The sequence below is a fragment of the Egretta garzetta genome, unplaced genomic scaffold (assembly GCF_000687185.1).
Source record: "Egretta garzetta isolate BGI_Z169 unplaced genomic scaffold, ASM68718v1 scaffold349, whole genome shotgun sequence".
Lineage (NCBI taxonomy): Eukaryota > Metazoa > Chordata > Aves > Pelecaniformes > Ardeidae > Egretta > Egretta garzetta.
Genome location: NW_009260788.1, coordinates 899,812 through 921,291, shown reverse-complemented (window position 1 = coordinate 921,291; position 21,480 = coordinate 899,812). Strand labels below are relative to the sequence as shown.

General features: G+C 38.8%; 1 protein-coding gene across 1 annotated transcript in view; it reads right to left on the bottom strand.

Moving 5' to 3' along the window:
- Positions 1–4,784: 4,784 nt before the first annotated feature.
- LRIG3 (leucine rich repeats and immunoglobulin like domains 3) overlaps positions 4,785–21,480 on the bottom strand; it is a 48,758-nt gene continuing 32,062 nt past the window's right edge. The window contains exons 11-22 of the mRNA XM_009646417.2: positions 21,051–21,194; positions 19,611–19,691; positions 18,882–18,953; positions 18,443–18,514; positions 15,712–15,875; positions 11,905–12,225; positions 11,086–11,367; positions 10,036–10,488; positions 9,667–9,825; positions 8,444–8,587; positions 8,078–8,353; positions 4,785–5,029 (exon numbers count right to left, since the gene is read on the bottom strand). Coding sequence (XP_009644712.1) covers positions 4,785–5,029; positions 8,078–8,353; positions 8,444–8,587; positions 9,667–9,825; positions 10,036–10,488; positions 11,086–11,367; positions 11,905–12,225; positions 15,712–15,875; positions 18,443–18,514; positions 18,882–18,953; positions 19,611–19,691; positions 21,051–21,194 — 2,413 coding nt within the window. The remainder of the gene's footprint in view (positions 5,030–8,077; positions 8,354–8,443; positions 8,588–9,666; positions 9,826–10,035; positions 10,489–11,085; positions 11,368–11,904; positions 12,226–15,711; positions 15,876–18,442; positions 18,515–18,881; positions 18,954–19,610; positions 19,692–21,050; positions 21,195–21,480) is intronic.

Here is a 21,480-nt window from a genome sequence, read left to right as displayed (position 1 = left end):
GATTTGAAATTCACAGGGTTTAAAATTAAGTCACAATTTGCTTCAGGACATAGTATATACAGGTGCTCTATTCGGAAACTCCCGTATTGCATTTGTTAGTGAACAGCCCATGGTCACCAGTCAAGCCGAATGGGTATAACAAGAAAGCACTTATTGATGGCTGAGGAAAAGCGATCATGCTGAAGTGCTATCAGTAGCACATAATCTAGAGTAATTTATGGTTCTGTTCTCTGTTGTGTGGGAAATAAAATCCTGGACTCAAGTCACAAAGTCTAAATATGTTTTACAAGCACTGAACTGAAACTACCATCAACTTCACTCCCAGGTCCTGTTGTCCCATGGCATTGAGTCACATTGATCACAGGCATTCTGACACTGTGGACCTCATGGACCACATGACCCTGGGAAACTATGCATTGCACCAGTAATATTTAGTTTGAACCCAAACACAGAATAACATCTTGTTTCTTGTCTACCAGAAAAGGAGATTTTAGATGCAGTAAGATGTAACTCTCCAGATGACACACTCCTGGGTGCATAGCTGCTTTGGGCATTTTACAGCACAGAGGGTAAGTGGAATTAAATACACAAGTAGTATTGTGACAAGCATGGGAATGCATGTATTGTATTGTAAATATTTTACATCTGTCTCCTCAGTTATGCATTTACTGCATGTTCATATCAAGAGCTTCCTAAACCTGTGGCTAGCCTGCCTCCCCACACTTCCCCCCCTCTCCCCCAGCACCCAACCACTACTGACTTACTGCCTTCAACTGCACCGTGCTCCTGGAATTGAATACATTTGTCCTAGCCTGTAACCACAGTGACAGGGCAAAGAAACTGGAAGGACAGTAGTGTGGGCTACCAAAGAGGGTCCCCCATGAAGGACACGGGAGCAGCATTGAACTAGAAGAGAAAAAGCTGCATGGGAAACAGGAGAGGGCTCCTGTACCTTTCAGTAAGCGAGAGGAGGAGGACATACGCTGTTTCAGTGGAACTACTGAACCCTAATACTTAGGCACAACAACTGTGAGAAGCACTTTCCACTGCACCTAAGTGAGCAAAGACACGATGGCTTTTATTCCCTGGTGTAACACTTGCCTACGATATAATAAAGGAAGGTGTCTGTAAGCTTTTCAGCTGAGTAAAGGCGTATGTACAAGAACTGCACCTTGTTATACGTTGGTTTCCTCCCTTCACTAAACAGGCTGAGGCTCTCCCCTCCCCTTTACTTATCTAAGGATTTCATGTAGCTGCTAAACTGATATCCAACTAGGCAGAGACCTTCCCTATGACAATACCGCAATACACAAAGTTCAGAAAAAAGGGAGAAAACCACACCGAGACAAAATAATTCTCTGAGACATGTTACATTTGCAACAAGTCTTGCAAGGAGCAAGTAAAATTTCTGCTTACATTTACACTTGAAAAGAAATACAATCCCCGATTATTGTCCTGGCTTGTAAGGCTGGCAGAACATAAATGTTTGCAGGCTAATCTTCACAAATGTTTTATGGATCTTGAATCTTAAGTCTTAGTTTTAAGCTTCTTCAGAGCAGTTAAAGGAATAAGACCTAAGTGTTCAAGAGATCCCCGAGACTGAAATAAGACCTGTTTGGCGACACCGAGTCCTCAGTTGGAAAAGTAGCAACATTCTGCAGCGGGAAGTTTGGGCCTAACTTTCCCATTACGGTGCTGTCAAGATCCATTTACAGTTAAGTAAAGAAAAAAGAATTCTAAACTAAAGCATTTGGTCCTGAAATACTGTAGCATTCCATAAGGTTTCATGTGTTGGAAATAGTGACAGTAACACAGAGCTCTCAGTTAAGAAAGTACGCAGCTATCCCCCCACGTCATCTCAGACACAGCACTTAGGTGATTCAGTTCGGAGATGCTTGCTTCCAGAGAGATTCTGGTAAACAGGTAAACTCCATTTATCTGTCTAAAATTATTAAAATTATTATTCAGGGCTTGCAGAGACTATACCTTATTGTTTGTACGAGTTCCTTGGGTAAAACATTTTGTTGTTAAAGCATTAAGGGAATACTGCCTTTAAGGAACATTTTAGAAGTTTTAAGTGAGCCTGTGACAAGATTCCAGTTGCTGCTGGTCATAAAACTGCAAAAAGTGCGTTCTGTCATTCAGCAACACTTGTTTCTCACTCTAAGACTCCGAGATGCAGTGCAATCTTTATTCAGCCATCACATCAACTTACGATTTAGCTTTCAGCTTTGTAAATATCAAACTTCCAGCTTCCTAATGACTGCATCTTCACAGGGGGAAAGGAAAATGAAATTAAAAAAAAAAGAAAGAAAAAAAAAAAGAGAAAATGAAGGAAACACTTGCACGCCTTTAAAACAGATTTTGGTTACAACATTGGTCTTAAAAGAGCTATTAAGACACTGCAAGTATCTTGCAATTTACAGATTGCCGTGAGCATTCATTTCCATTTCTGGGTATTTAAGGCATCAGATAAAATTCTGATCATTCGTATTTTTAGGATGCTAAATGAAACTTGACGGGAAGCATCTAAAATTCAGTCATTGACCCTGAACGTTTATTTGAGTACAGAGACCCATGTCCTTGGAAGATTAGGATCTTTATACTCTCCAAAAGCAAGCCCAAAAAAAGTATTTAAGGGAGAAGATGAAAATGGAATAAAATGACATTACCACTGTTCCAAACCTTCCCCTGCTACAGAAAACACATTTAAAGTTTGTTTTTCATGATGGACCTTTAACATTGAGTCTTAAATATAAACATTAATTCTAGAATGAAAGATGCACTTACTGTTTTTAACTTTTTTTTTTTTGGTCAAAAAGCAATGTCTGGTTAGAAACACATGCTATCGTGACCCCCAGCTCTCCTCCCCCTAAAAAAACCTAGGGTCAGCAGGGGAGAAGAAAAAGGAGAGTTAGTCAGTGAATCAAATTTAAGATTTCTTGCCTTATTGACTTACAGCATGTGCTTAACTCAGGAAAAATTAATCTCTTTCAAAATGCACTTAATTATAATCAAATACCCGTATCAATGTCTGTCACCACATCAGCACATCTGGCAGCAATGAAGATAAATTAACAATAAGAGTCAGAAAATCTGGCAATATGATCAACTAAAGCACGCAAAATCCATTCTCTACACTTAGACCACCAGTGACTAAGGATGGATTAACTTCCTGTCTCTAATACTGGCGCCTAAATTAAAGGGAAATTGCATTGCAATCTGGGTACCAGGTTTCTGGCTACAAACAACAAAAAGCCCTTAGCTCAGCTACACCAGGCAGTGAAACCTTTGCTCTAGGTTTAGCCATGTCTGTGATGGCCTGGTCTAACAGCTGCTTTTAATTTAGTTTAAAAGAAGTGATTTGGCAACCATGTAAGTTTGCACCTTCAAAGCAGACAGATGTAAAAAGCCGATGTCCTGTAATATTAACCATTTTGGAGTCTCGCTGTTTTAACGCAGTGATGACAGCAGGATTCACAGCTTTTTAAAATAGTAGGCATCTGTACATAGAAAAACAAAATAGAGTGTTTTCACTTAGTTTTAATTACCATTTTATAGTAAGAAATCCTCTTTCTCTGACTTCATATAGTTAAAGGCATTGGGTTCATTACTGCAAATTTAATCCAGCAAGAATTTACAATTGCTCAACTTGACTGAGCAATTAAATAAAGCACAGATCTCATCTATAACCAGAAAAGGGCAGCTGAATAAGGAACAGAAGCATGAGTTAAACCAAAGAAAACATTATCTTGTACTTGGATTACCTTCTCATGTTGAACGTGGAAGTGGCTGCAGAAGCAAAAAAAGAGGAAGAAAGGGTATGGGAAAGCAAAGACTCAGGCATGCACTGCATATTTGGCAGATGCTTAACACTAAGCCACTTAGAAAACAGTGATGCTACAGGCAGACTTCAGTGCCTTTCTTCTCCTTTTACTAAATAGCTTGATACGGATTTGTGCATCTACTGTGCATTATCCTCCACCAGATGCATGCACACAGGCATGGGCAGACTCTTGGTACTGCAGCCCTGTGTGCATGAAAACTGAGAACATGTGCACACAGATCTGATAGTGGGAATTCACAAAGTGGAAGATTTTCATACTTATTTCGGTACAAAGAGCTTCAACCCACCTTCCCAGCCACCAGTAGCTGTGGCAGGACCACACCTGCTCTTAGAAACCGAACATACTTAACACGGTAAATCCAGAGATACAAGTTTCAGTCCAATAAAGGTGCACCTGCATATGCAACACTCCTCTATCCACAAACACAAATTCACGCTTTTCATTCTTTGTACACTAATGTGGGTCAGAGACCACATGGCAGCATATTTTATTAAAAGTAATGTGCAAATAAGATGCATGATGCCTGCAAAGAGCATGGAGTTTCCATTTGTAAAAAGGTACAAGTAACAGTACAAAATTAGAATGCTTACTACTCATTTCAATAAAATGAAGTCTGACATAGAAATACATACGCTGTATTATTTACACCATTAATTTACAAAAGATATTATTTGCATAAAACAAAGCTATAAAATAATTAGAAATATAGTACTTTTATAAGGAATGTTTTCCCTGTATAAAAACATAGAGCATTTTGGCAATTATGTTTCATGTGAATAAAAATGCATTTATGTGTTCTGAATTCATAGCATCGCGTGGTTTCTTTCTTCCCCTCTTCCGTTCCTTATTCCCTTTTTAAATAAAATTCCACATTGAGGTAGTAGTATGTCAAAGTATTTCTTTGGTTCCAGAAATCAATGGCAGGTCCAAAAGGAGCTATGTATCCAAATCACAGGATTGGAAAGTAGAAGTCCTAAAGTTTTCAAAGGACTGTTTGTAAGTATAAATGCTATTTTCTCCTCTAGAAACTGTCCTCTCCTTTCCATCTTCATCTGCCTCTGCATCGAAGTCCAGTGAGGCATGAGGATTATTATGGGAGGTTTTTGGTTGGCAATTTGCTGGCTGTCTACAACTTGAAAGAGAGTCCAGCTGAGGCCTCCATAAAGGCTTTCCGAATGTTCCTGAAAGACAGTAAATGAGTAAGTCAGTACAGAAATACTAATGCTAACAGTTTTGTGTCTCGCTAAGGGCTGTACATTAGAATGCAAGCCAAGGATCGACAAAAGCAAGAGTTCACCAGAGTGAGATTTTACTTAACTGTTATTTTACCCCTTAAAAGAAAACATCCGTGTGATCACAAGCATAAGGCAAGATTCTGCCACCTGAGACATTAAAAACATTTCCAAAGTAAATGTATAGCCACACACAACTTTGCTACTTTTGTTTTCATGACTACTCCCATGCCAATTTTTCTTTGAGGAGGGTGGTGAGGGGGGAGGTAGGCACACAGACTGAACTGCAAACATATCACAAGACGCTTTCTAATGCAAAAGTCACAACAGTCTCCCTCTTTTTCTCTTCAGTGAACAAACAGCACATGAAATCTGCCATGCAGTTCAGCAAAACTTAAAAAAAAATTTTTAAACCCCAACATGTATAGGGTTATAAAACATCCTCCCGCTGTGCAATCTGAATGCTAAACCCATCTTTTTCTGGCTAGCATCTCCCATTAATAATAAAGGTCCCTCTAGCCAAATGCTGGAACAGACGTAGCCCAAAGAGAATTTGGCATTTCATCTGAATCTTTATTAATAATTATCTGGATTCACCAGCCAGAAAATAATTAGTGTGTCTGTCACTCTTCACCACTGGGAAGGTGTTAGCATCAACACCTCTACAAGAAGGGCCTTCTCTTTTTTTTCACTGAAGAAAGATATGGCCATCACAAGTCATAGTGTCTGGAACTGACACTCGGAAGATTTATTTTCAGAGGACAATGTGCCACAGGCTGATTCTGAAGAACTCAAGTTTTTATTAATAACACTGCAATCATTAATAAATTTTGCACCCAAAAAGCCATACTTCTAGTTTTGCTTAGTTGCTAGAAGCAAAAGTTTCAAGTAAAACTGTAATCTGAGAAGTTACTAAAAATGGATTTGGACAACAGCCATATTTGCATCAATGATTTGCAGAGCAATTTGCTTCTAACACAACATCAAAGGATGTGCCTCACAGCACCGAACCTACAAATGAATCCAGTCTTTAAAAAAAAAAAAAAAAAAAATCCAAGCTGGCTCATGCATCAACAATGCCGTCTTCATTGTGATTGCAGAGACAAAATGGGGGCTGAATTTGAAGATGATGCTGAAGTGAATCCACAACTACAGACAAGAAACCTATATAAAGACTTCTTCCACAGCCATCCCCTCCAAGATCTAACCATAGTCTCTTTGAGAGAAGTGTGCTAACACTTACGAAGCATCCAAGGCAACGATGATGCAACTTGGGTGGGGCAGTAGCTCAGAGAACTGACAAAGGTGGTAGCTCTGTATAGATTTTGAGCAAAAAAAGGGAATAGGAGTCCTCAAAATTGCATTAACTCCTGTCTACACCCACATACAGTAGAATTACTTTCTGCAGGAGACATGTGGTAAAGCCCTATCTGCATAGCCCACCACAGCAATAGTGGCAAGCAGCCAGGAGAACGTGTGCAGTCCCAGGGCCTCTGCCAGATGTCATGGCATCTGCAATGTTTTATAGTCCAAACATCTGGCTTTCTAAGGGGGAAAACTTCAGAGCTTGTACCTCCCTCCCCACCCCCTGAGAACAAAGAGCCCAGTGATGCACATTCCCCCAAGTCCCCTTGCAGAGCCAGAAGACCCAGGCCTCGATCAACCATGCTGACACACCAGCTGGGAGAGAATCCATGGTACCAGGACTGCACTGGGTGCTCAGATATCACAGGGATTAAAGCAGTATGTGGGTTTATATGCGTTTTAAACCAACCAACCAACCAAATCAACACCCAAGATTTACAGAGCTTCAAAGGTAAAGCAACACTCCTTCCTCCCACCTCTCCCTGAAATCTGGATTAAAATTGTAAACCCTGAACTAAGCTTCAGGAACTCTTTTGTTATACACACCATGAGAAAAAAAGACAAAGGAGGGGTAGAGGGGGCATTTTTCCACAGTGCCTTACTTTGAAGGGTAAATAGTTCCGGCTCACTGTGTTGTACAACATAACTTTATACACTGGAGTTCAAGTCTCCCCACCTGCCCTTAGCCCTCCCGGGACCTTGCACACCTTTTGCCCGTCAGGCAAAATTTCTGGTATGCCTGAAGTTTGTTAAGGTGTATTTAAGGAAGTATCCTAACATTTATGGAAATCTGCCAGCTATATTAAGATAAAAGAGAAGAATCACACCACTGATGAGATTTTTATGTAAGTGTGAGCTATTAAAATTTCCTGGTAATCTAAATATGCTCATTACACAGTTTTACTGTAATCACTTCTCTGTTCCTGAACTTCAAACATCTGAGGGACCATTAGATACAACGTCCCAAAAGTCAGGTTTCCTGAGAAGCAGAAGAGGGTTCACAATTACACCCAGAGATAAGCCACCTCACTGGACTACCACATTTGACCTGAGGACTCCTTTGATATATGTCAGTTCTGCTTCTGATCAAGCCCCAAGCTGCTCCCTTTGTAAGACAGGACAAGGCCCATCTCCTGGCTAACTCCCAGTAGGATCCAGATGACACCCTGAGTTCTGGGACATCCAACTGTCCTCATGCACTGCAGTGGAGAGGGAGTGAGCCTCAGTAGTGCGAGCCTTAAAAAATAGATACTGCGGTATCGTGAGTAACTCAGGGAGGAAGAGGGGGAAAAAACAGACAAGAACACATGCAAAACATCAAAGACAAACTTTCAAACTGCCTTTCCTCAGCTACCTCCGGTCTCTCCTCTCGTCCTTTCTGAAGTATTTATATTCCACATGCTGTATTATCTTACCAAGTTCACGGACACCCGCAAAAAGAAGCACACGCAAAACTGCACAAAATGAGTTTTTTCACAACACTAGCTATATGAGCACCTAAACACTGCTACAGAATTGCCTATTGTAAAAGTTAAGAAAAGCTAAGAAATCAGTTTTGCTTAGTACTGGAAATAAGAATGAGATAGCAAGGATACCAGCAGCTTGGAAAAAAAAACAGCAGGCAGAACATACCCATGAAAGTGCTGTTACTGATAATAGATGAGGATTCCAAACTTCTGTTTAAATCAGGTGTGTCTGAGTTCAGACTTCTGCTTTTTAGTCCAGTTCCTTCATTTTGAGTATAAATGGAGTTAATCAATTTGCTGCTTGTAGCCTGCATCCCAAAAATGCTAACACACTGGTCAAAGGGATCTTCCAGTGGAGGTGAGTACTGATAGCATTCCTTTTTCTTCAAATATCCAGACTCATAAGGGTCCAGGCATGCTGTTCTTTGGTCAGGGCTGCAACCTAAAGAAAATGAAAAATTGTTTTTATATAGATTCATCATAACACAAGATGAAATTAGGACTAAAACCTCCCCTCTCACCCCCAACTTACTTGCACTGTATGCCTCAAAGCCCTCAGAGCCATATGTGTTTCCTTTTAAATACAAAGTCCCGGAAGTCCCCAGATAGTGGCATAGGAATGGATCCGAAACACCCTCCAAATCTGTTTCACTGCCGTTATCTAGATGGCAAATGCCTTAAAAATAAAATTGACGTGTCAGCGTATGGTCTTTTCTTAAGCTTCAGCTTATAGTTTCTTAAGTTTTGTTCTTTTAAGAACCCTGGCTGTTCAAATACATTTCATAGTGTATTTAGAGCTGGCTTACTTTTAACTTAACCTTTTGAAGAGAACTCTAATTCCAGCAAGTGTTCAATTAATTAGCTTGACAGAGAACATGTCATACTTTGCATCATTATACAGTCCCTGGATAACAGAAGGAAGCCAGTCACAGGGATCAGAACCAGGGACTTCCTTCCTCCAAAGCACTGGAGCCAGGCCCATGCTCTGTCACACAGCCACCTTTCGGGAGCAGAGAGAGCTAATAAGAAAGTCCCGGGTGGAAGAATCTGAGGGGAGTCACTGGCTGCTCAAACAGTTATAGTGACTTTCAGCTCAATGGTTCCTGAAAGCCGTGGACATGGTCTGTGGTTGTTGCTCCACAAAGAGTCTGCTTCTCTCACTACCCTGCAGCTGCAGAACTATCTCACCACCGCTCCATTCCCACCTGCCCCAGCCCCTGACTGTATCACGACCCCAACTCCTTCCCAGCAAGGTGCCTTCTCCTCCCCAACCCAAGTATGTTCTGGATTCTCAGGAGCCAGATGTATAAATATTAAGTACTGCAGCTTTTAACTTGAAGTCCCCTTAAATCCTTTACTGACTCTGACCCTAATTAATCAGTTATATTGTACTAAAGTTACATTGGTATTACCACCCATGCCTACATTCCATTAAAAGCGTCCTTTGCAAGCTGTAACAGAGAAAGACACGCTGTTGTAATTCCTTTCGGACATACTTGTTTTGGAAATGTGATCATCAGTTTAAATTTACCCTTGCGACTAGAGTAAAATTTCACGAATTAACATCATTTGGATGAACAGAACCAAGTTTCTGTTATTATGTCATTGAAGCAATCCCAAGCAATGTATTTCACATCCTCTCTTAAACTTCAGTGAAGATGTTTCTTTGGTGTTATTTCTATTAGTTCGAAAGACAATAGCCAAACTGCAGCTACTCAAGCAACATGGAAAATCTGCTTAACATTTTACACCTACCATTACTGTCCCTCTGCTGCAAGAAATACCCCCCCACGGAAGACGTGAGGAACTGGTGATGACTGCCATTTTCAGATGAACCATATCCATCTTGCCTTTCAGCCAGTGTCCCCTGGGATGAAAGGTAACTTGGAATGTCAGCAGGCAAATTTGTTTCATCTGTGGGGAAGCAAAACACACACAAAGTCATCAGCATACTTCAGAGTTTGTAGACGCATTTTTAAACTTGTCAGCAAAGCGCTGAAGGTAACAAGTAATTCACTCTTCTGACTCTGAGTCAAAGCACACAAATGTTCCTACAATAAAGTCATTGCAAAGCAACCACAAACATTTATTTTCCTTTCCAAGGCAAATCTTCAGTTTACACACCTGTATTTGTAATGCTGCAATCTTCATTTCTCCTTCTGGTGTGGTAGATGATGACCACCCACACCAAGGAAGTGCCCACCACACAGCAAACCACAGCTATGATCACAATGCCAACTGTGGCCCATCCATCATCATCAAGCGATGGGGCAATGTTTTGAGGAGAATCACAGGTGGGAGTAGGAATTACATTAAGACGGATGTTGCCTCGTTCCGTTCCAAGCGTATTAGACATTTCGCAAGTGTATTTCCCAGCATCTTCTACATCTGTATCCACAATAATTAGTAACTGATTGCCTGCAGCAAAGAAATGTCTTTCCGTTACCACGAGAGGGCTGTCATCCTTAGTCCAGTTCAGTCGGGGTGGAGGGCTACCACCGGCAATACACTGCAAGACTGCAGTTTCACCTTTTGTTACAGTTCGGTCCAGCAAAGGCCGCAAAAATGATGGTGTCTCTGAAAAGAAAGTTTAAGGCTTATATTGTAAATGACCTTGGAAGAATGGGAACATGTCTCTTTCCTTCACAGCTGAAGAGGAAAAACTAAATTAAATGCATCAGTAAGGCCTAATGAAGCTTACACTCGTTCTCAGAAAAAACACATTCAAGGAATTTGAACTTAAGAGCCTACAGTTTACTTGTCAATTGATCAGACCTAGATGCTTGATTACCTCAGAAAGTAAAAAGGCCGAATCATACATGCTCAAGATTGCACAGAACTAAATTAAAAATGGTTAACAAAACAGCAGGAAATTAAACAAAATCTCCTGTCTCTAAACAAAAATAACAGCCCCTTCCCTCCCCCAGCATATCAGACATTGTGTACACACAAGAAACATAATCACTGTTATGATGCAAAAAGTTAATTATGTGCTGGATTACGTATTTCTAATCTACAACTATGTGTCAATACAGATTATTTCAGAATATTTTTATTTCTATACAGCACTTTTATAACAATGCTGACAATTAATCAGCTGACAATTTAAAAAATGCTCAGCAATAGTTCTGTTCTTCAAGGAGATTATGCCACTAAGGATTGCCAATCTCTTACCTAGTACTGTTAACGTTGCATTAGCCGAAATGCTTCCAGCAGTGTTTTGAGCTGTGCAGCTATAAACGCCTGTATCCTCAATCTTTACATCAACAATAAAGAATACGTCATCTTCAGGCATGACGTGCATGCGCCTCTTGCGCGCTGCAGGAAAATCTGTTCCGCCATCTTTCTGCCAAGCAATTTGTGGGACAGGATGCCCAACCGCAGCACATTCCAAACGTGCCATTGCCCCAGCACGAATGGTTAAGTCCATGGGGATCTTTGTAAATGAAGGCAGCACTAAAGAAAAGTTAGTGATACCAAAATGAGTAAATGAAACATACTTTTCCTTTTTTGCACAGCATATTCTTAACACCCTTCTTGGACCTAAACATTCTGAGAAACATACAAATTTATCAGTAGCCAGCAAAGAGAAAGAGAGGGAGCTGTGAAGTATGTAAGACGGTCTAGATCAAATTCTCATTTCTGCTAGCACCCTCCTACATGACCTTTACGCAGTACCTTGAAACAGAGTATAAACTTACCTCCTGTGAAGAAAAGATTAATGTTTTCCCATCTCATTACACAGATTTTTGTCAGATTTATTATGAATTGTGTCTGTTAGTTGTTTTTTCCTATACTATGGTTCAGCACAATGGGGCCAGATGTAAAACTGAATGGTGATCTTGGAACTGGATACATTTTAAGAAATAATCTCATCTTACTAAAGGTTATTCTAAAAGATGCAGATGATGAGAATGGAAAAAAAGCTACGTTTACATATCTTCATTAAAATCATTCTCCTTTAAGTCCACAAGCAAAAAGTAACATACTTACTGTTTACTGTAAGTTTGGCTTTGACAGAGTAGGATGAACCAAAATGATTTGAAATAACACACTGGTATTTTCCTTCATTGCTGAATTCAACATTGCGCAGTCGAAGGATGGTAGTGTACTCCATCACTTCACCACCCTGTGCCCGGAGGTGTGCATAATTCTCCATTTCTGCATCTTGCAGTAATTCATTGTCTTTCTTCCATGCAAAAGTCATTGGGGAATCACTGCTGCTGGCTGCCGAACATACAAAACTCAAATTGGAGCCTTTGATTGCTGACTGGGTTTCTGGCTGGACCGTGATCTGTGGTTTAGGAAAATCATCTGCACAGAAGGGAGAAAAAGAAAAAGTAAAACAGGAGAAGAGAAAAATATATGTATATGCGAGGCCTGAGGACTCCTTTTAGAATGAGTTTGTAAGCGTTGCTTTACAGGTTTGAGAGAAGTGTCAGGTAAGTATTTATGAAATGGATACACGATGCTTTTATTTTAAATTTCATTAGCCTTAGGGCATATAAAGATGCCATATTTATGAGTTTATTGCACCGTCATCTCTTATTGAAGAGAAGGCACATTTAAAAGCAGACTGTGTGTACAGTTTGTTCAACAGCAGCAGTAAAGAGGAGAGAACTACCCTCTGACATTCCTAAGAACTATTCCGAGTGTCAGTCATGAAGCCTACCCTTCATCTTTACAACACCTCAGGCTGCTGTGAGTTTTTCTTTATTGAAAGCGTAGTTCTTCTGCCATCAGAAACTGCAAGTTAAAGTCGAGGGTTTTCCCTAAACCCACAAAAAACGTCCACGTACAAAAGTCACTGTTCCAGTGATTTGTGGCTGTTAGGTCCACCTTACAAACACAGCAGTGCTGAAAATCCCTTAAGCAGGGCAGCAAACAAGAATTTCAATAGATTAGTTTCTGGAGGTTCCTTTACTATTGGCAAGTTACCTTAAAAGTGCCCTTTTGTGAGTTTACAGAACTAAATGCCTTCTGAACTATTTATTCTGTCAATTGCACATATATTGCAAGTATAAGAGGAATGGACAATTAAATGCTCGGTCACCCAAAAGCAAAAGCTTTAGCATATTCCCAATTTCCAAGATGTCTCCTACCTCCAGACAAAGACACAAGCCCAAACTTCACAGGCACTGCAGGAAAAGCCCTGGGCCCCAACTGCTCCTTAGTGCAGACCCTGCCTGCACTGCAGAGAGTCAAGATTTTACCTAGCCCCTTTGCCTCCTTATATCTCATCTATGTGGGAACAACATACCAGGGTTCGAGGGTCATTTCCTTAAAGAACCTCCATGCTGCATGTTATAAAAGAAAATGAGATGGGCAGATAGCCTAGACTTGGCTGCCTACAGAACGCTTGCAAGTCTGGAGCTGTGCTCCAGCGACAGGGAAACAGGGATCCCCCAATCTAGGGCTCTAAGCACGGGCCTTAAGAATCTCCCAGGCCATTTGGTTTTCATGGTTCATAGCCATGCCTTAAATCCTGCACAACAAACTATACCATTTGCCAATTGAATTGATACTTTCACTGACTTTGCACAGGAATACCTAAGTAAAACATTGTAAATACTTAAGTTAGCCTTGTGAAAGGACAGGAGAACAAACTACATTCTGGTTTAGTTATGCTGTCAATAGAGTAATAAAATATTTTTAAGTCCTAATTATTTGGCAGGAAGAGAGCATGAAAAGATCACTCAAATAAGCAGATACTACAGAACCCAGAACACCACTCTAGGATATAATTGGCAATGTGTTTTGTCAGAACAGAATAATTTGAGCGTGTACTTGAATACATGTATCACAGAAACGCACACACATATGTACACACAGACACAGTCTCTCTGAGAAATGTATTTCTCATTTTACAGAATCCACTTGACTACTACGTAAGAAACAAGCTTTTCATCACCTAGATGGTACTCTTTTAGCATCACTATGTTAAACTGAAATAATTAATATGGGTCAAAAAAAGCATCTATTCTATTCTTCCTCCACAGTTATCTTTAGTACAGAAATGTCTCATGATACGTTTCAGCTTGGAAGACATGATATTAGGAAGCACAAATTGCACAGATTCTCTATTTTTTTAAGTTTCACAGATACGTAACCCTTGCCTAACATGCATTTTCCTTTAACAAACCTAGGAAGACTCCCTCCTATCTCCTAGCTGCTGTCAAAAATGTAACTTGACAAGATTTGGAGGAGTTATACACTCCTATAAATTATATGCAATAGATTATTTATTTTAATGTCAGACAGGACTGACACACTCCTCTTGAAAATTCTATAAAGTGGCCATTCTAAACTTACAAGGCAAAGTACGTACACCCAAATGTCTAGTGATGGCACGCTTTAAAGATTTAGTAACGTTCACTGATTGTAGTAAAAGATTCTAGTTACTGGCTGCATGACAATTGCTTTACATATTAAATCTAACAACTTACTCTTAGTACATCCCTTTTTGTTAATAGGTTTTGAAATTCATTAAAAATGGCATTCAGCAGCTGAAAGAAAGATCATGATCCCCCGTGGTTTAACGAGATATATATTTAAATCCCCCAATTTAATTTCTTGCCAGATTGACAAGTTTCTCATAAATAAGAACGTCTACTTCATATATACTCCATTAGCTATCAAGTAATCTGTAATTCCCTGCACTACGTCAACCTCTCCTTTTCAGCAGTAGCTAGATTATGCACCATCTACTCATTATTTAACATTAATATATTAAACATTTGACTGCTAACAGGAAGGGAGAAAACAACAGTTTTGTACACTATTTTATACTGTGCCTGCTTTCCCATTGAAAAAAGGGTATGAGTGGCAAAAGTAAAAATTAAGCAGTCATATTTGCTGTGAGAGGCAAGTTATTGAGAAGACAAATATGGTTACTGTTTTGTCTCCAAAGATCATAAAGCTTGAATTTTCTTTAGCAAGAAAAATAAAATGTATACAACAAAAATACATTAAATCCAGTTAGCTTTTAATTTCCTGATATTTTCAAAGCTCCCACTTAATGTATCAGAGTACTCAAACACACATCTTTACTCTGAATGCTTAGCTTCACTTTGCTTTCAAGAGGGAACGTATAAACACACGTACAGAAATTTCAGTTTTAAGGCAGACGCTATCACCTCAAATTCTCAAGTCTTAAAATATTTTATTAGCATTTACTATCTGGTGTACTGAAATACAAAATCATCAGCATAACTGTGGTAATCAGATGTTTTAAAATACAGTTTACATATAGGCAATAACTTAAATAGTCTAAATAATTTTTAAAGTAAACAACAAGCACACATAAAAAAGGTCAAAGCTGAGGCCAATAGGGCTATTTTACCTTTGAATTTCCTCAGCTCTGAAATAACCTCAAGGCTGATGAAGTATGAAAATACCTTATAAATAATCAAAACCAAAAATTGCATTTTAAGTTTGCCAAAATAAGTCTCACTTAAAAACGCCATCTTTCTAAACAATATCTATCTTTTAAATCTAGAGGCATATACATTACATATAATACCATAAATTATTGAGCTTTCCCTTGCATGCTATGCTATGTACTATGTAAGCAAGCTGTATATGAAATAAAAGTCAGAAAACAGTCACTCCCCATCTTGTACAAAGCCACAAGCTTTGAGCATCTACATCACAGTTTGGGAACAGAGAAGGAAATGTTAATAAATATTAAATCCTCTCCATTTTATTACAGAAATCAAAACCTATCAAAGAAACCACAACAAAAATCAATGCATTCAGCGAAATTTGTTCTATGGAATGAGGAATAGAGGTTATACTCACCACAGACAAACCCATCCAGGCTGACAGCGAAAATACTTCTCCCTTTTAGCTGCTGAGGATGGGCACAACTGGCATTTACAAAGCTCTGAAAGTTGTTCTCTGACATCCACTGTGGTAGCCATTTTAACTGGCAGTCACACAAGAGACTTGATGTGTTCAAGTGCCTAAGAAAAAGCAATTACATTCAAGGCCTGTTTGCTTGTTTTTTCTGTTTGTAATACAGATCTGTATGAGCACACGCCAGTTAGAAACTACATTTTTAGGCTAAATACATGTATCACGAGAGAAAGACAGCAATATTATTTAGCTCAGATGCGGTGACACCATTGTCATGACTCCCACGTGTTATCCTGAACTCCCAGATTCTGCTAGAGTATGAGATCAGGCAGTCGGACATGTCTGTAGTGCCTTGGGTACAAAACTACAGTCAGGAGTAAGACACACAGAACGGGCACATAGGAGAACAGTCCAGGAGGCATTCTGGAAGCTAACATCAAAAAAATCTGAGACAATTTAATTCCCTCATTTCCATTTCAGCCAGAATTTATCTCAGGGTAGATATTTAAAAAAGAAAGTGGGGAGACCAAGAATTGTCAAGTGTTGAAATAACAAGTGCAGAACTGGTTAACAGCTTATCTAACCTATGCAAATAACTACATTCACAGAGGGAAAAAAGATAAGAAAGCAAAGGGATATTCTGTGAAGAATCCAGAATAAGGAGTTGAAGTAGGAAGAGTTCTCAGTTTTTGGCTGAAAATGCAGAATCACCCTTAAAAAAATGACATATTAAGAAACACAGTCAGTAATAAAATTTCTGTCTTCAAACCTTACCTGTTCTTGAAGGAAAAGCAAAAATAATTTATGGATCCAGGAAGAGAAACAGCTTTAAAGATAATGAAGACATACCAATTCATGATTTTTTTCTTGAGGAAAAGGAAGAGCATCTCTGTGCTCTTTTTTCACACTAACATTGCATGGATAAAGCCTAGGGATGCCAGCTCACCAGTTCACATTGAGATGAAACAGGTCATCTTTCACTGACATTCTAGGGGCATTCTTGTTATTCTTAGGAGGCAGAGAAACCACAGCATTTTTTGCTACCCTGATGCAGTCGGTATCTGTCATATTATTTTCAGATTTACTCTCTAGGGACCTCAGAATAGAATTACTAGATGGGAATTTATACTAAATAATCTTACTTCTGGCGAAGTACTTTCTACCATCTCTCTACATCTTCCTCAGACATAATGGATGTCTACTGGGGCTTTCAAGAAAAGTACAGAAAAAAAAACCCAACAAATTTTGAATAGTTATTTCACTGAACTGTTCAGGGTCTTCTATCTTGTAGCATCTTACACTTTCTGGAGCAGTGTTAGCCTGTCATTCTATCACATTTGATCACTCTTCAAATCATCTATATCAATCCCTAATTGCCAGCACTGTGCTCCCACTGCTTCTCTTGTGCCAAATCTAGCAATTGCCCTGGAGCTGGCTGGGTGAGTTCAGCAAACTAATCAAGCAATACAATCAGATACAACTCAAGGAAACCCCTGGCTATGGGTAAAAGCATAGCTGCTGCTTTCTAGAGCAGCTGCATCTACACCAGGATATGGGTAACAACAAACTGAACTTTAAATCAACCAAATATTGCCTAGATACGAGAAAGAAATATTTTACAGTGTGAAGAATCATACACTGGAACAACCTCCCCAGGAATGTGGTGGAGTCCCCAACACCAGAGGTTTTCAAGACACAACTGGACAGGGTGCTAAATAATCTCATCTAAGATCCCTTTTTCCACAAAAGGTTGAACCAGATGTCCTTCTGAGGTCCCTTCCAACCTTGGCTGTTCTACGATTCTATGAAATACACATAGCTCCTTGTTACATTCTCTAAGGCACCCAATATGGAGTAATACCATAAGATGAATTAGAGAGCCAGCTGCTAGGGAGATACCTGATAGGAGTTGGGAGAACACAAATGAAAAGCTCCAGACAAGCTTCAGGAAGTTTCTACTCATAATGACATCAGCATCTTTTTGTTATTCTTTAGTTTGTTGACAGATTATCCACAGAGTAGCTCAGGACAACAGATCTGACTAGAGAAGGCTGATACAAATAGAGGAGACATAAGATATATGCAAGAGGAAGAATTAGCTGTACTCAAAACGTAGGGAACAGTGACTGTTTTTCCTGCATTGATCAACAGAAAAAGAGGGTAAGAGGACAACCCCCCTCCCAAAATCACTAGAAAACACATTCTTCCCAGTGACCGCTTCATGACTTCTCTGAAGATCTGCCCCTTTGCTACCACAGGATAGAAGGACCCAATTACAAGCACTGACAACCAGGTCTTTAGAAAATAATTACAGCACTGCATTTCACTGGTCCAGTAAGCTTTAGCTCAGTGATAGCACTGCTGATCTTATAGCACATTACATCAAAGTCTCCCTTATCTAATACCTATTAGAGATCAGCCAATTTAAAACAAGGACTCCAGACACCAAACGTAGCAGTAAATGAACGCCTCCTATCCTACACTATCTCACTGAAATACAATCACATAAAAATATAAAAAAACCAAAACACTGACATACCCTTTTTTTGTGACTTCAGAGCAATTACAGAGGGAGTTTATCACTGCATCAGGCAACATCTTACAAGGCTTTTATTTATATATTTATATGGATATATATATTTAATAGAGGTGATGTCTTTAGATAGAAACTTACAATTCTTTGAGTTTCTTCATTTGTGAAAATGCATTTCCTTGAACTGACATAATGGCATTGTTACTTAGATCTCTATAAAAAAAAAAAAGAAAAATAATATTAGAGGAGGAAAGAGTAATTTATTAAACTCAATGTATTTAAGACTCAAAGAATAGTTTGCTACCTTAGTGATATACAAAGGATCCACTAGCTCCAAAACTAAAGAGAGAGGATTAAGGTGTTCTATAGCATGCTTAATACATCACACTTTCTGCATTAATTCCAAAATTCATATTCAGCGTAACTCCAAATTAAAGGAACCTTCTCAAGATCACAGTAGTAACCAGGGTAAGTTTCATTCAAAGTCATAAGTAAAGCTTGTTAGTCCTACTTTTATTTCGATTAGTATCAAAATTCATTTTTTGTAGTGTTGAGTTAAATGTGAATTTCTACTACTTACAGGTGTTCAAGTGCATCTAAACCAGAAAATGCTTTCTTTGTAATGGATCTAATCCTGTTTCCTTGAAGTATCCTGAAAAATGTAAGCACATGATACAAAAAAGATGCAATAAAATGAAAGCATTTTTTGAGCTGAACAATTGCATTTTTGGCATTTATTTTTAAACTGTGACTAACATTCATCATTTAACCTTTCCCAATGCAGCAAAATATCTCACCTCTAAAAGATATTAATTTATTCCCCTTGAGGAAACATCTAGATTTTACAATGATTTTAGAAGACGTTTAATGTGTACAGTTCAGTGATATGGATTATTTAAATGTATACACATAAGCATCTTTTTATTTCATAGATGTACATCTAAAAATTTCAATGCAATGAAGCCACTTCCACTGGATGCCGCAATACTTTAAAGACTCCCTATCACCATGCCTTTGTCATATAATGCACTTATTACTTCCAATTATGGGAAACCCTCATTTTTTGAGAAATGTTTCCATAAATAGTACAAATATTTAAAATATTTCAGATTTCTCAGGACAACTAATTTCTTTTATAGAAAAGGAACACTTTACAGAGAACGAAATGGTAAGGGAGAAAAAAAAAATCATCTCAGCTACAGAAAAACGTAACATCATTAAGTATTGGGCTTGTCCCTTGAAACACATATAATCTAAGCTTTTTTTTTTTTAAAGAATGCTGAGATACAAGTATTGTAGCAATACTCACAGCTTCCTAAGCTTATCTAGGCCAGAGAAGGCACCATTCATATCTTCAATAGTCCATGATATTTCGTTGTTTTTCAGATCCCTGTTTAAGGGGGGAGAAGAAATCAAACCACAAGAGCTATTAAAAAGAACAAGGTGCATACTTCTTCTAGAGCATCTATTATTTAAAACAATTGCTAAAATAGCTTTCTGGTAGGTTGTTTTTTGTTTGCTTGGAGTTTTGTTTATTTGTTTGTTTTTTGAAAGAGAAGCTTAGCTATTTCATTTCTATTTTTACTGAGAGACTTTGAAGACTGTTAGTACTTTTTCCACTGATAATTAAAAGATCACAAACCCAACAATTTTAAGAATCATTAGAGAACAAACCCGCATTCCCCTACAAGGGTATTCAGATACAGGACTATCATAAGAGAAGGAGTGTCATAGGAAGAAAAGGGATCAACTGTTGCTCCTTTGAAACAAGATACACTTGTGCCTTTCTAAGTCCATAGTACTAACACATAGAGAACACACAGAGATTTATTAATAAAAGGGAGTAATTTCTACATCCTAAAACATCCACAACACTAGCTTGATTATCTGTGAAGCATGAAGAGATTGGAGATTTGTGAAAAGAAACTGTGTCAGCAAAGAATCAACAGGGTAGGGCTAGAGGACAGAAAATAAAATCTAGGAGGAAAACTAACACTTAATTCCTGGACACCTCACAAGTCTCTGACTTCCCCTCTTTATGATCTGTACCTCCCTGTATACTTAAAAAACATAGCATACACCCCTCTGAATTGCATCTTTGCTAAATGCCCAAAGTGTGAGTATGTGAGCAAATCCCTGAAAGTAAAATGTTAGCACCCTTTTCAAAGCCTAGAGGAAAAGGCAACCATTTAATTCATCTGGCTAACAGATGGGTCAATGGTACGCAGCTGGAAGATTTTAATGAAGTGGAATATGTTTAGATTAGTTTACTTCTTTCTTCCTCTTCCATTAAGAAATGCTATCTCAAAAAATGCTCAAATGCTTAAAGCAATTGCTCAGTCATGACAAGCATCAGCATCCATAGTAATACACAGTTTGGAGTTTTGTCTTCTTATTTCTACCATGAGGGAAAATGTTGATTCAGTTAAGCCAGAACTATGATTCAGATCCCTAAAGCTGGGGGTAGCAGTTCTGCTTTCGAATGGAGACATGCCGTTCCCATAATAACGCTACTGAAAGTGCGTATCGTAATTACCACCACCCATTGTGCACAGCCTTAACAAAAGGGGAAGTCCTCCGTCTCCCAACTATTCTGAGAAAAAGATCCTACTGTAAGAAAAACATACGCTGATCTGGGAAAGTTAACAAAAGGTTCCTCTATATTTCATAAGGGGGGGAGGGGGAATCTATAAACACTGAGGTTTTTTGTTAAGGTTTTTGACCTTAAAAAGTGAGTTTGTCAACTTACAAAGTCTGTAGACTGGAAAGTCCCCGGAAGGCACAATCGGCAATGTAATTTACTTTGTTGTTCCCAATGTACAGTCCAACCAACACGCTTAAACCAACGAAGCTTGAATCATCTAACCTTGCTAAATGATTGAACGTCAAATCTCTGCATATTCAAGGGGGAAAAAAAGAAATTATTTTAGTATTTATGCTGCAGTGCTTATTATTCAGTTCAACCCAGGTGAATTTTCAAGGGGAAAGTTTTTTCCTTTACAACTATCACAAAACCTACTACACCATTTTTGATCACACAGCTTGTGCATCATTTCCGATAATTCACAAATTACTGCAGAATGAATTTCTTTCATTTGAAAATGACTGTGTTACAGTTTTAGTACAACTGCCACAGCGAAATGAAGCAGTCATGGTTGGCTTCAACTTCTTTCAACAAA